General features: G+C 36.5%; 1 protein-coding gene across 3 annotated transcripts in view; it reads right to left on the reverse strand.

Moving 5' to 3' along the window:
• CTDSPL2 (CTD small phosphatase like 2) overlaps positions 1-14,403 on the reverse strand; it is a 94,480-nt gene that overhangs the window by 51,614 nt on the left and 28,463 nt on the right. For all 3 annotated transcript variants that reach the window (XM_047766483.1, XM_047766484.1, XM_047766482.1), the window contains exon 2: positions 8,319-8,528. In XM_047766483.1, coding sequence (XP_047622439.1) covers positions 8,319-8,504 — 186 coding nt within the window. In that variant the 5' untranslated portion in view covers positions 8,505-8,528. The remainder of the gene's footprint in view (positions 1-8,318; positions 8,529-14,403) is intronic.

The raw sequence follows: 14,403 nt of genomic DNA on the forward strand, positions 1-14,403 counted from the left end.
CTGCTGGCCTACACAACAGCCACAGCAATGTGGACTCCAAGCTGCACCTGTGACCTACACCACAGCTCATGACAAAGCCGGATCCTTAACCCACTGAGCAGGGCCAGGGATCGAACCCACAACCTCATGGTTCCTAGTCGGATTCTTTTCCATGATGCCATGACTGGAACTCCCCAAATCTAATTTTTGACTTTCAAGCAAAATACCAATTAATCTAATGTAGAAAGGAAAATCTCTAACAAATGTTTTCTGGCTAGATATTCAGAGAGGGGAAGGGGAAAGAGGCAGAACTTTCCCTTTCATCTCATTCACTCCTCTATATATTTACGATGGTCTCATGAGTTATTTCTTTCATTCTAGAGGTTACAATTTGTACTACTAAAGCTTTAGAATAAGACATTTCTTCAAAGAACACTGATTCTTTTTAGTAGAAGATAGTATTTAGAAACTTAAGATCTGGGTGCTAGGTGCACGTAGTTCAGCAGACCAAGCAAGGAAATATAAGAATATATCAGTGTATGCAGGTACATGTGTGGGTACAAAAGGGGGGAAGGGAAGGGTAGGGTGGGAGGAAGAGAATATGAATATGAATAAATAAAACCAATTCTTTTCTGTCATTAAATCCAACCATCAGCATGGGCTTCTAATTTTTCTTCAGTTCATAATAAACAGTAAATTAGCATAGTTAAAGAACACATCTAGAGAGATGTGCTTATTACACAAACAAGTGAGATTTAACTTTGGAAGGAAGATAATTCCCAAATAAAACTATGAAGCTTGGTAATACAAAGGTTAAAGAGAATTAAGTTTTCATCTAATCATGGTTTTTTTTTTTTTTTTTAAGGGCCCCAACCGTTTCATATGGAAGTTCCTGGGACTAGGGACCAAATCGGAGCTTGTAGCTGCAAGCTTACGACAGAGCAACGCAGGATCCGAGCTGCCTCTGTAACCCACTCTGCAGCTTGCAGCAACACTGGATCCTTAACCCACTAAGTGAGGCCAGGGATCAAACCTGCATCCTCATGGATACTAGTAGGGTTCTTCTTTTTTAGGGCTGCACCTGTGGCATAGGGAAGTTTACAGACTAGGGGTCGAAAAGGAGCCACACCTGACAGCACAGCCACACTAAGACCAGATCCAAGCCACCTCTGCGACCTACACCACAGCTCACAGCAAAGCCGTGTCCATGACCCACTGAGAAAGGCCAGGGATCAAACCTGCATCCTCATGGATATTAGTTGGATTCATTTTCGCTGTGCCACAACGGGAACTCCCACTAGTCAGGTTCTTAACTTGCCACAACAGGAACTCCTAATCACGTTTTTCAAACTAAGGACCAAAATCCATCAGTAGGATCATAAAATCAATTTGAAGTATGAAAATTGCCTTTAAAAAAAGAATAAGAAAAAACAAAAAAGAAAAATCACAGCACATCAAGTCATTAAGGGTGAATTCTGTTTCATATGTATGCATGTAGTATATAAGATGTGATGTCTTTCTGTGGATCATAATTAAAAGATCTAAATTGATTTAATATAACAAGAAACTGATGACTCCTAACTATGACAGCATAACACTATTTAAGTATGAACAGAGAAAAAGGAGTTCCCGTCGTGGTGCAGTAGAAACGAATCCGACTAGGAACCATGAGGTTGTGGGTTCAATCCCTGGCTTTGCTCAGGGGGTTAGGTTCCGGCATTGCCCTGAGCTGTGGTGTAGGTGGCTGAAAGAGCTCAGATCCTGCATTGCTGTGGCTGTGGTGTAGGCCGGCAGCTCGGCAGCTGTAGCTCTGTTTAGACCCCCAGCCTGGGAACTTTCATATGCGCGGGTATAACCCTAAAAAAAAAGGAAAAAAAAAACCCACAAAAAACAAAAAAGAACAGAGAAAAAGACCATTTTGTTATGGGAAAATTCTAGAAACCAACTATTTAGAAAAGTACAGAGATCACTGGTATAAAGAAAATGTATTTTACTTGTGAGGCCTTCCTTCACTTCAAATGTGTATCAGAAATCTCATCACGCTAAGAGCATAAAGACCCTGTACAAACAATTCCTGAGTGCTCTTACTGACAATTACATAATTTTGAAATGAGGGAAGTGGTAAATTACTGAGTCATAAAGTCTGGATTTGAAACAGACCAGAGATTTCATTCCTTCTGTTATGGGCTGAGCTTGTGTGCCCTAAAATTCCTATTGGAAGCCCTAAGGCTGACAATCTGAGAATGTAATCATATTTGGAGATAGGGCCTTTAAAGAGGTAATTAAAGTCAAAGTGGGGTTATCAGGATGGGCCCCAATCCAAGTATAACTGGTGTCCTTAAAAGATGAGGAGATTACAACACAGACACCAAGGGGCAACCATATGAGGACACAGCAAGAAGCCTTGACAATCTGCAAGTCAAGGAGTGAACTTGACTCAAAAAAAATCCAACCTGGAAACACCTTGATCTTAGACTTCTAGCTGCCAGAACTGTGAGAAAGTAAACTTCTGTTTTTTAAGCTATCTAGTCTGTGATATTTTGTTATGGCAGACTATTATTATATACACTAGTAAACTAATACACAACTGTTACATAAACATATGTTTAAATTATCTGAATACTCTCATGACTAATTTATGCCAAATTAAGATTAGAATACAGATTAAAACTTATTAGCAATATAAAATGGGACAGTGATAGTAAACTGGCAAGAATACCATTCAAACTAAAAATCGTAATACTAAAATAGAGCAAAAAGGTTGGCTAATATGCAGAGACCAATTTTCAAAGAAGCAGAATCCTAAGACAAGCATGAAAGCAAGTCAGACACCTTAGAAGGAAGACAGCTCAAAAGAGAAAGCAAGAAGTCTTGTCTAAAAAGTTCAATTCTGGAGTTCCACTGTGGTGCAACGGGATCAGTAGCATCTTGGGAGTGTTGGGACACAGGTTCGATCCCCAGTCCAACACCAGTGGGTTAAGGATCTGGCATTATGGCAGCTATTGCTTATGCTGCAACTGTGGCTCAGATCTGATCCCTAGCCCAGGAACTCCACATGCCACGGGGAAGCCAAAAAAAAAATAAAAATAAATAGATAAATAAATAAATAAAAAGTTCAATTCTGACTACATAATTCTAAAAGTCCAAAAGAGAGGTACAAAAGAAACCAGTGGCAGCATAGGGAGTTATCTAATTTGGTTTTTAAAAAGGATACTTGGAAAAATAAGAGAAGTAGTCTTTTATCCAGTCAGAAAGACTTAAGATAGAGGATGATGATATATGCAAAAAAACACTAGGTGAAAAACTTTCCTAGAAAAAGAATAAGCTTCAAATTTCGAGCTGATGATAGAATATAAATAAATGAAAAAACAAGCATAGGAAGACTCAATTCTTATTTACTGTCATCAAGAAAAATTTTCAGTCCTTACACAAGATAAGCGATGCTATAAAGAAAATATCTTGGCTACTTTGACATAGAATGGTATAGGAAAAAGAGCATAAGTATCAGAGTCAAACTGCACTTGGGTTTAAATCTCAATATTATCACTTACTGGAAAGGCAGTAGTGCACAATGACTAATAATGTAGGCTCTGACAAGGGTATCTGGGTTTCAATTTCAGTGTTGCTACTTAAAGTTAAATAACCCTGTACAAGTTATTTAAGGCTATGTTTCCTCATATGTAATACAGCGATGATAGCAACTACATCATATGGTTTGAAGGCTTAAAGAACTTATTAACTTAAAGCACCAAGAACAATGCAGGACATACAGTAAGTGCTCAATTAACTGTTATTGTAGTTGTTTCTTATTGTTATATTTTATTCTTGCCAAGCTATTTATTATAATTATAATTGTTATAATTAACATTGTACAAGTTACCTAAACTCACTAAGTCTCAGTTTTTCTCTTCTGTAAAATGTCAAAAGATGGTTATAAGGATTGAAATGATACTGGATATAAACATTCCGTATTTGTAAAATATTCAAATAATATTCAATAAACATCAGCTACAAACTCCTACACCAATTTTTTAGTTTAATTTTTATTTCTTACTGGAGTATAGTTGATTTACAATGTTGTGTTAGTTTCAGGTGTTCGGCAGATTCAGTTATACCCTGCAAAATTTTTGAAAAAGACAACAACATTGTATTTAAAATATGAACATAAAAGTAAGCATTGTATGGAAACACAGTAAAATTTTAGAATGTAATCAAGAAGATGGTTTAATAACAATGTAGATAAGAAATAACAATTAGAACCCAGAATAAGCTCATTAGGAATAATACATGACAAGATAATCTTTTAATTTACTTCTAACATAGAATTAGTTGAATGGGAAAAGAAACAGTACACCCTCATTTCAGTAAGCTATTCAAGTACTAATTTTCATAATAATTTTACAGAATATAATAATGAAATCTGGGATGAACAACAGTACAATTAAATAAATTTGTAGCTGTAGGAAAAACTGCTTAAAAATATTAATTAATGAAGAATACATTAGTTTGTAAACAAGTTTTTAGTAATCCTATCCTATTTAAGATCTCTGAGTAAATAGGCATCAATGAAAAAATCCTGCATTTTGGTTAAAAATAAATAAATCGAGAGCAATTTCTATTAAAAAAAAAACCCAAGTCAAAAAGATACATGCAGTGTTCCCGCTGTGACACAATGGAATCGATGGCATCTTTGCAACACCAGGACGCAGGTCTGATCCTCAGCCCAGTACGGTGGTTAAAAGATCCAGCACTGCCACACCTGTGGCATAGGTCACAACTATGGCTTGGAAATGAGCCCTGGTCTAGAAACTCCACATGCCACAGGGTGGCAAAAAAAAAAAAAAAAAAAGATACATGCACCCCATATCAGCACTATTTACAATAGTCAAAACACAGAAGCAATCTAAGTGTCCATCAACCGATGAATGGATAAAGATGTGGTATACATACACAATGGAATGTTAACCATAAAAAATAATTAAATAATGCCATTTGCAGCAACATGGATGGACCTAGGGGTTATCATACTAAGTGAAATAAGATAGAAAAAGACAAATATATGATATCACTCACATATGAAATCTACAAAAGAAAATGATACAAATGACTTTATTTACAAAACAGACTCACAGACAGAGAAAAACTCATGGTTACTGAAAGGAAAAAGAGCAGGGGGATAAACTAGGAGTTTGGTATTAAAAAGGAGTTCCCGCAGTGGCGAAACAGCTTGAGGATGCTACCACAGGAGTTCCCATTGTGGCTCAGTGGGTCAAGAACCTGACTAGTATCAATAAAGATGCAGGCTCAATCCCTGGCCTCATTCAGTGGGTTAAGAATACAGCACTGCTGCAAGCTGCAGTACAAGTCAGAGAGATAGATGGCTCAGATCCCACATTGATGTGGCTGTGGCATAGGCTGGCAGCTGCAGCTCCAATTCAATCCCCTCTTGCCTGGGAACTTCCAATATGCCTCAGGTGCAGCCCTAAAAAGATAAAAAAAAAAAAAGATTGTGACCTCAACAGCTCTGGTTGCTGCAAAGGCGCAGGTTCAATCCCCTACCTAGCACAGTGGGTTAAAGAATCCAGCACCGCCACAACTACAACAAAAATGGCAGCTGTGGCTGAGATTCAATCCCTGTCCCAGGAACTTCTGTATGCCACAGGTGCAGCCATTTAAAACAAAACAAACAAAAAAAAGATACACACTATTACATGCAAAATAGACAACAAGGACCTACAGTATAGCACAGGGAACTATATTCAATACCTCATAATAAACTGTAGTGGAAAGAACATAAAGAATATATATATACACACACATACACACACACACACACATATATATACACACACACATACATCTATGTGTAACTAAATCATTTTACTGTACACCTGAAACTAAAACACCGTAAATCACCCACATTTTGATAAAAAACTTTTTAAAAAGAAAGAAAAAAGGAAAACCCTGAGTGTTTTCATTAACATGGGCAAAATTTACTGACCAAAAAAGACAGATCTAAAACTACAAAAAGAGAAAAAAGCATGATGATATGAGGCCATATTAATAGAAGAATGTCTAGATCAAAGAAATTAAGTATGAACAGAAGTCAGAAGTCTTCACTTCTGGTTGCTTGTTACCTCTCATGAACAAGAGAAAAGGCTGACCAAGATGGTGACCTGTATCATATAATGTCATATAATGAAAACTAGAAATATTTAGCCAGGACAGTGACTGAGGGTTTGCACTTGCATGTGGAAAACAAGAACATATGAAAAAGCAAAGGGTAGGTATATTTTCTTCAAGATGTGGAAGAATTTTACAACACTGAATTGTTCAGAGAATGAACTGACACAGAGTAATACTCTCATCGACAGAGTCTAATGCCAAGCCATTTGGAATGTAAAGATAAAGGAATCCATGTTTCTGGAAGGAATCTGATCTTTGCTACACAATAATACTAGAATACTTCTAGGTTTATATAAATTAACTCAAAAAACTTTTAAAATTCTATTTAAAATTAACAAAGGGAGTTCCCTGGTGGTCTAGCAGGTAGGATTCAGCACTTTCATTACTGGGGCCTGGGTTTAACCCCTGGTCTGGGAACTGAGATCACATATCAAGCCGCTATATGCCTCATACAAAAATAAAACCAAGAAATTTTACTTATATTATTAGAAAAAACAAAACCAAATAAAGCCACCAAAACAATGAGGAAAATTCTATAAACACAGAATGCTTTTTTTTTTTTCCTGGCTGCACCTGTGGCATGTGGAAGTTCCTAGGCTAGGGAATGAAACCTTCCCACAACAGTGACCCAAGACTCTGAAGTGATAACACTGGGTCCTTAACCTGCTGCACCACAAGAGAACTCCTGAACATAGAATACTTCTAAATCTTGGCCAATGGTTCACAGGAACTAGGTTTTGTTACTTCTATGACGACAAAATCTATCACTATGAATAAACCATTACACTTATTTTTCTACTTATAAAAGTGATAAATTTACATTATAACAAAAAACATATAAAAACATTTACCATATAAAATACGACATACTTATATATAAAATATATGATATACTTATCATATATATATAAATATATATTATGTATTTATATATCATATATATTTGGTTGCTGCTGTGGCATGGGCTCAATCCCTGGCCCAGGAATTTCTAGAGCATGCCTCTGGTGTGGTCAAAATAAATAATAATCCCAAGAAAGAACACAAAGGTAGTCAACAGTGATAACAAAATCCACATAAAATGAATGGTAACACTATCCATTTAGAGAGCGCAATACAATTTCTCAAACTGCTTTTCCATCTGTTTGCCATTTAATTTGAAAACAACTCTGAGGAGAGTTCCTATCGTGGCTCAGAAGTAACAAATCCGACTAGGATCCATGAGGACGCAGGTTTGATCTCTGGCCTCACTCAGTGGGTTAAGGATCCGGCATTGCCATGATGCCATGAGCTGTGGTGTAGGTCACAGATGTGGCTCAGATCCTGTGTTGCTGTGGCTGTGGTGTAGGCCAGCAGCTAGAGCTCCGATTTGACCCCTAGCCTGGGAACCTCCATATGCAATGGGTGTGGCCCTAGAAAGACTTGAAAGAAGGAAGGGAAGGGAAGGGAAGAAAGATAGAAAACGACTCTGAGGCATAAAAAGCGGTTAATATTAGTCCCATTTTACTGTCTTCTTGAGGCTCAGAGGGGCAAATGACTTTCCTCAGATCATTCAAACTGGTTCCAGAGTATACATCTGGAGGTCAGTGTCCATTCTTTCTTTAATAACTGTTTTCTCTTTAATGAATAACATTTGCATTGTACAAATGTTAGAATTCAGATAGACAAGAGAAACTATGCCATAATTAGACAATGTATTAATATTAACATAAAACTTTAACTCATCTTTGAAACAAAAAAAAAGGAAGGGGAAAAAAAACTCAGGTAAATAAATAAGAAAAAATTTCTTTTACTTGTCATAAATACTATGATGAAAAAACAGAAGGCTAAGTAGATCAGTTAAGTAGAATGAATAATGTTTTCTTGACTGGCCATTAATTATTTTACATGTAAATACTCTTAACACCAAAAAGTGGGCTCCAGCAATACTGAATTTCTCTCTTTTTTTTTTTTTTTAAACTACACTGTAAGCATGGGGAAATTGTTAGGCCAAGCAGGGCTCAAACTTGTGCCGCAGCAGCTTGGGCCACAGCAGTGACAACTCCAGATCTTTAACCTTCTGAGCCACCAGGGAACTCCTTAAGTTCTCATCTTCACATGCTTAAAAAACAACCCAAATTTCACTTTTAATGTTATAAGTAAGGTAAAACCTTTACCTTGGGTGTGCTTCCTTTAATAAATTTTTTAATTGAAGACAATAAGCCGGTTTCATTCTTCGGTGGTTTTTCTCCTCCTGAAGGCAGGCTATCGTCAACCTCTGAGTATTTCCTCTTTGCTCTGGCAGTGCGTTGTGTTTGGATTTGATTTGATTGCTGAGAAGCTTTCCGTGTTCTCAGCCTCATGTTTTATGGGTGCCACATGTAAAACTGTAAGAGAAAAATAATAAGGGTTATTACAATTAAACCTAGCGTACTGACATGTGCCCAGCTTATATAACAAAAATCTCATTAAAAAGAAGTCCAAGTCTATAGGAGATTGAAATGAGAAACCTAATATTTTAATTCTAAGGCATAAACGCTATGAACTCTAAACATTCTCTCAGATAACCTTCCCACAACTTCATATGCTATGATCAAATTAATAAAGAGTAACACCAAAGAGTGTGCATGTTTCTTCAAGAGCACTATGTTGCCTCCACCCATGCCAACATTATCATTCACTTAATCTCTCATTTATTCATTCATTCAACAAATATTTACTGGGCACTTAACCACATTCTAGGCACTGGGGTAGGTAAATATCTAGTAAAACAACCCTCTGGAGCTCACAATGTAATGGAAAATACTCTTAGTCAACAAATTAATTCATGAATTTATACTAATAATAACAATTCTATTGATCAACAAGCATACAAGTTTAATAAGAATGGCCGGATGGTACAATCACTATGGAAAACAGTATGGAGGTACCTCAGGAAACTAAATATAGAATTACCATATAATCCAGCAATCCCACTCCTGGGCACATATATGGACAAAACTTTAACTGAAAAAGACACATTCAAGCCTATGTTCACTGCAGCACTATTCATAATAGCCGAAACATGGAAACAAATGTCCATCAACAGATGAATGAATTAAGATGTGGTACATATACACAATGGGATACTACTCAGCCATGAAAAAGAACAAAATAATGCTCTTTGAAGCAACATGGATGGAACTAGAAACTCTCATACTAAGTGAAGTAAGTCAGAAAGAGAAAGACAAATACCATATGGTATTACTTATATCTGGAATCTAATATATAGCACAAATGAACCTATCTACAGAAAAGAAACAAACTCATAGTAGTGGAGAGCATACTTGTGGTTGTCAAGGAGGAGGGAGTGGGATGGACTGGGAGTTTGGGGTTAGTAAACGCAAACTGTTGCATTTAGAGCAGATAAGCAATGAGACCTTGCTGTATAGCATAGGGAACTATATTTAACCACGTGTGATGGAACATGTTGGAGAATAATGTGAGAAAAAGAATACACACACACACATATATGTACGACTGAATGTACAGCAGAAATTGACAGAACATTGTAAATCAACTGTAATAATAAATTTTTTAAAAAGTGGCCCCCCCAAAAAAAACTTCACCAAAAAAATCCTAAAGTATCTCTCCAAATTACTGTTTTCATTCACCAAATGGTGCTCAGTTTTTAGTTGTGATCCCCAAATAAAATAAATATTGCCTTTTCTCCTAAGGAGTCAATGTGAACTTCTAAAGGGATTTACTCAAGGCATGTATTATTTACCTAAAAACCATATTTAGTAAAATAATCTTATTATGAGGGAAAAGATTCTGCAAAATACATATAATTGAATCACTGTGCTTTATGCCTGAAACTAACATGATACTGTAAATCAGCTATACTTCAATAAAGTAATTTAAAAATAAAAAAGAAATAGGAGTTCCTTGGTGGCCTAGCAGGGTAAGGTTCTGACATTGTTACTGCTATGGCTCAGGTCACTGGCATGGCACAGGTTCAATCCCTGGCTTCTGCATGCTGTGGGCATGGCCAATAAGTAAATTAAAAGTATTTTAAATAAAATAAAAACCCTATTTACAGTGCATAAATTTTGTCTTAATTCCTTTGTTCTTCACCACAGCACTCCTCAGAAAACTCCCGATACATAGCAAATGTATGGGAGAATTTCCCAAAAATAAAGTTATTTTTATTCAACTTTTGTAAAATGTTTTTGAAATATTTCCAAAAATACCTACAAGTGAACCTATCTTAAACCTAGAATCATTACATGGAAATTATAAAACCTTATCAAATAATATACTGATATAAAGTAGGCCTTACTAAAGACATAAGGGCTAGTTAACTCCTATGAGGTTCAGCTCATTAAAATTTAAATACTTACTGAACATCTGATACAAAAAGGGCAATAAATGGGTAAAAATGATAATCTCGTCCCATGAAAATCAACAAGTCTAGCAGGTAATCATATATACATATCATAGTGTATATATAAAATGCTAGATCATTCTTCATGGACAAAATAAAGGTTTTGGGAAAGTTTAAGAGAATGGTCTTTTGAACTTAAAAATAACCAGTGGATATTCACTGGAAAGAAAAACAAGTACATTTAAAGAAGAAAGCTGAAACGCAGAGTTTTGACCAATTCCAATAGTAAGTTATAAAAAGTATACTTAACACATCTAAAAGAGATGGAGCAGTCAAGCACTCATAAATTTTCAAAACGGACCACTCACAAAACAGATCCAGAAAACACACACTTTTCAATTTCACATGGTCTGTCTCCGTGAGATAGACCATATGCTGGGCCTGAAAACAAATTTTGAAAAATTTTAAGACTAAAATCTTACAGAAGTTCCCATCGTGGCGCCATGGTTAATGAATCCGACTAGGAACCATGAGGTTGCGGGTTTGGTCCCTGGCCTTGCTCAGGGGGTTAAGGATATTGCACTGCCATGAACTGTGGTGTAGGCTGCAGACATGGCTCGGATCCTGCATTGATGTGGCTCTGGTGTAGGCCAGTGGCTACAAATCCGATTAGACCCCTAAACTGGGAACTTCCATGTGCCGTGGGAGCGGCCCAAGAAATGGCAAAAAAAGACAAAAAAATAACCAAAAAAAACTTACAAAGTATGTTCTTTGACCACAATTATTAATCAAAAACAAAAAAACAAAAATTTTTTTTTGGCCACACCCAAGGCATGCAGAAGTTCTGGAGCCAAGGATCAAACCCACACTGCAGCTGCAACCCAAGCCACAGAAGTGACAGCGCCAGATCCTTAACCCACTGCACCACCATGGAACTCTCCTCAAAATCTTAGACAATACCACATACTTGAAATTTTCTTAAATTTATAAACCATGAGTCAAAAAAAAATTAAAAATTCACAAGGGAAATACAAAGTATTTAGAAATGAAAAACAACAGAAACAGAGCATATCAAAATTTCTGGTAATTCTGTAATAAACAGCACTTAGAGGGAAATTATAAACATGCATGCACATAACAAGAGTCCCCAAGTATATACAATTTAAAATGAAAAACAGGCAATTGAACAATAGGTGGAGACCTTAATACTGCATTTTCAATAATGAATAGAAGAGTTTCCTCAGTCTCAGGAAGTTAAGGATCTGGCATTGTCTTTGTTGTGGCTCTGGTTACTGTTGTGGTGCAGGTTCGATCCCTGGCCCAGGAACTTCCACATGCCACAGGTGAGGACAAAAAATAAAAAGAAGCCCTCTCCCACATAATGGATAAAACACCTAGATAAAAGATCAACAAAGAAATAGAAGAACTGAACAATCCTTGAGACTTAAGAGACATATATATGTAATACTCCACTCAAGAACAAAAAACACATTTTTCTCAACTTACGTATATTCTCAATGACTGACTACAAACTATACAAAACAAGTCTCATTTGAAAGGGCTGAAATCATACAAGTCTAGAATCTCCAACCATACTGGAATTAGAAATCACAAAGAAGGAAATTCTAAGAAATCAATAAATATGCAGAAATTAAACAACAAACTCATAAATAAACACTGTCAAAGACGAAATCACAAGGAGAATTAGAAAATACTTCACTACAAATGAACACTAAAACACAACACATGAAAACTCATGGGATGTCCCCAAAAGCAGTGCTCAGAGGGAAATTTAGAGCTGAAAATACCAGTATTTTTTAAAAAAACTTCAAATCAACTTTTAAAAAAGCCTTTTAGCAGGCTTAAAAAAATAGGAAGAGAAAAGTAAACTAAATCTAAAGCAAGTATAAGAAAGAAAATTATAAGAAATAGAGGAGAACAAAGTTCCCGTCATGGCTCAGCAGTAAACAAACCCAATTAGTATCCATGAGGACGCAGGTTTGATCCCTGGCCTTGCTCAGTGGGTTAAGGATTTTGCACTGCCATGAACTGTGATGTAGATCACACACGTAGATCAGACCCCACACTGCTGTGATTGTGGCTGGCAGCTACAGCTCCAAATTGCTGGAGCTAGCCTTGGGACCTCCATATGCTGTGGCTGCAGTCTTAAAAAAAAAGAAGAAGAAGAAATAGAGGAGAAAGAGGAGAATTAAATCAGATACATTTTTCTGAAATCAATGAAGCCAAAAGTTGGTTATCTGAAAAGGTCAACAAAACTGACAAATTTTTTTCCTTTTTATGGATGCACCTGCTGCACATGAAAGTTCCAGGCTATGGGTCATATCGAAGCTGCACCCTATACCACAATCAAAATAAAATCAGGTCTCAGTCACAACTGTGAACTACTACACAGCTTGAGACAATGCTGGAGCCTTAACTCACTGAGCAAAGCCAGGGATTGGATCCACATCTTCAGAGACTACATCAGGTTCTTAACCCACTAAGCCACAACAGGAATTCAAAAACTGACAAATCATTTGTTTTGTCTTTTTTCTTGGTCTTTTTGCCTTTTCTAGGGCCACACCTATGGCATATGGAGGTTCCCAGGCTAGGGGTCTAATCAGATCTGTAGCCACCAGCAACTCAGGATCCGAGCCGTGTCTGCGACCTACACCACAGCTCATGGCAACCCCAGATCCTTAACCCACTGAGCAAGGCCAGGGATTGAACCCACAACCTCATGGTTCCTAGTCGGATTTGTTAACCACTGAGCCACGATGGGAACTCGGACAAATCTTCAGAATTAGCCAAGAAAAAAGGAGAAAAATCTACCTACAAAAATCAGGAATGAATGAATATTAATACCAAACTTACAGAAATAAAATGTATTATAAGGGAATACTATAAAAAACTGTACACCAACTAATGAGATAACCTAACCTAGATTCAATGGACACTTTTCTAGAAAGACACAACAAAAATAGACACAAGCTCTGATCACAATGTCATGAAACCAGAAATCAACAACAGGAGAAGAAATTAGAAGAAACTAACTACATGGAGACTAAACATGCTACTAAAAAACCCATGGGTCAATGAGGAAATCAAAAAGGAAATTAAAAAATACCTCGAGACAAATGATAATGAAGACACAACCATTCAAAATCTACGGGATGCTACATAAGCAGTGCTTAGAGTGAAATTCATAGTAATACAGATCTTCCTCAAAAAAGAAAAATCTCAAATTGAAAACTTAACCCACCTCCTAAATGAATTAGAAAAAGAACAAACAAAACCTAACATCAGCAGAAGGAAGGAAATCATAAAGATCAGAGAGGAAATCAATAAAACAGAGATTCACAAAAAACAACAGAAAAAAAAATCAATAAAACCAAGAGCTGATTCTTTGAAAAGGTAAACAAAACTGACAAACCTCTGGCCAGACTCAACAAGAAGATGAGGGAAAAAACCCAAACAAAAAAAATAAGAAACAAAAAAGGAGAAATCACAATGGATACTGCAGAAACACAAAAAACCATAAGATAATACTATGAACAATTATATGCCAACAAATCTGACAACCTAGAAGAAAGAGAAAACTTTCTAGAGACTTACAGCCTGCCAAAAAAGAATCAAGAAGAAATAGATCAACTGAACAGATGGATCTCTAGAAGTGAAATTGAATGTGTAATAAACACAGTCCCTACAAACGAAAAGTCCAGTACCAGATGGTTTCACAGGTAAATTCTACCCAACATACAAAGAGGAACTCATACCCATCCTCCTTAAACTTTTCCAAAATGTTGAAGGAGAAGGAACACTCCCAAAGACATTCTATAATGCCACCATCACCCTAATTCCAAAACCAAAGATACCACCAAAAAAGAAAATTACAG

Source organism: Phacochoerus africanus, chromosome 2, assembly GCF_016906955.1.
Source record: "Phacochoerus africanus isolate WHEZ1 chromosome 2, ROS_Pafr_v1, whole genome shotgun sequence".
In the NCBI taxonomy this organism is placed as follows: domain Eukaryota; kingdom Metazoa; phylum Chordata; class Mammalia; order Artiodactyla; family Suidae; genus Phacochoerus; species Phacochoerus africanus.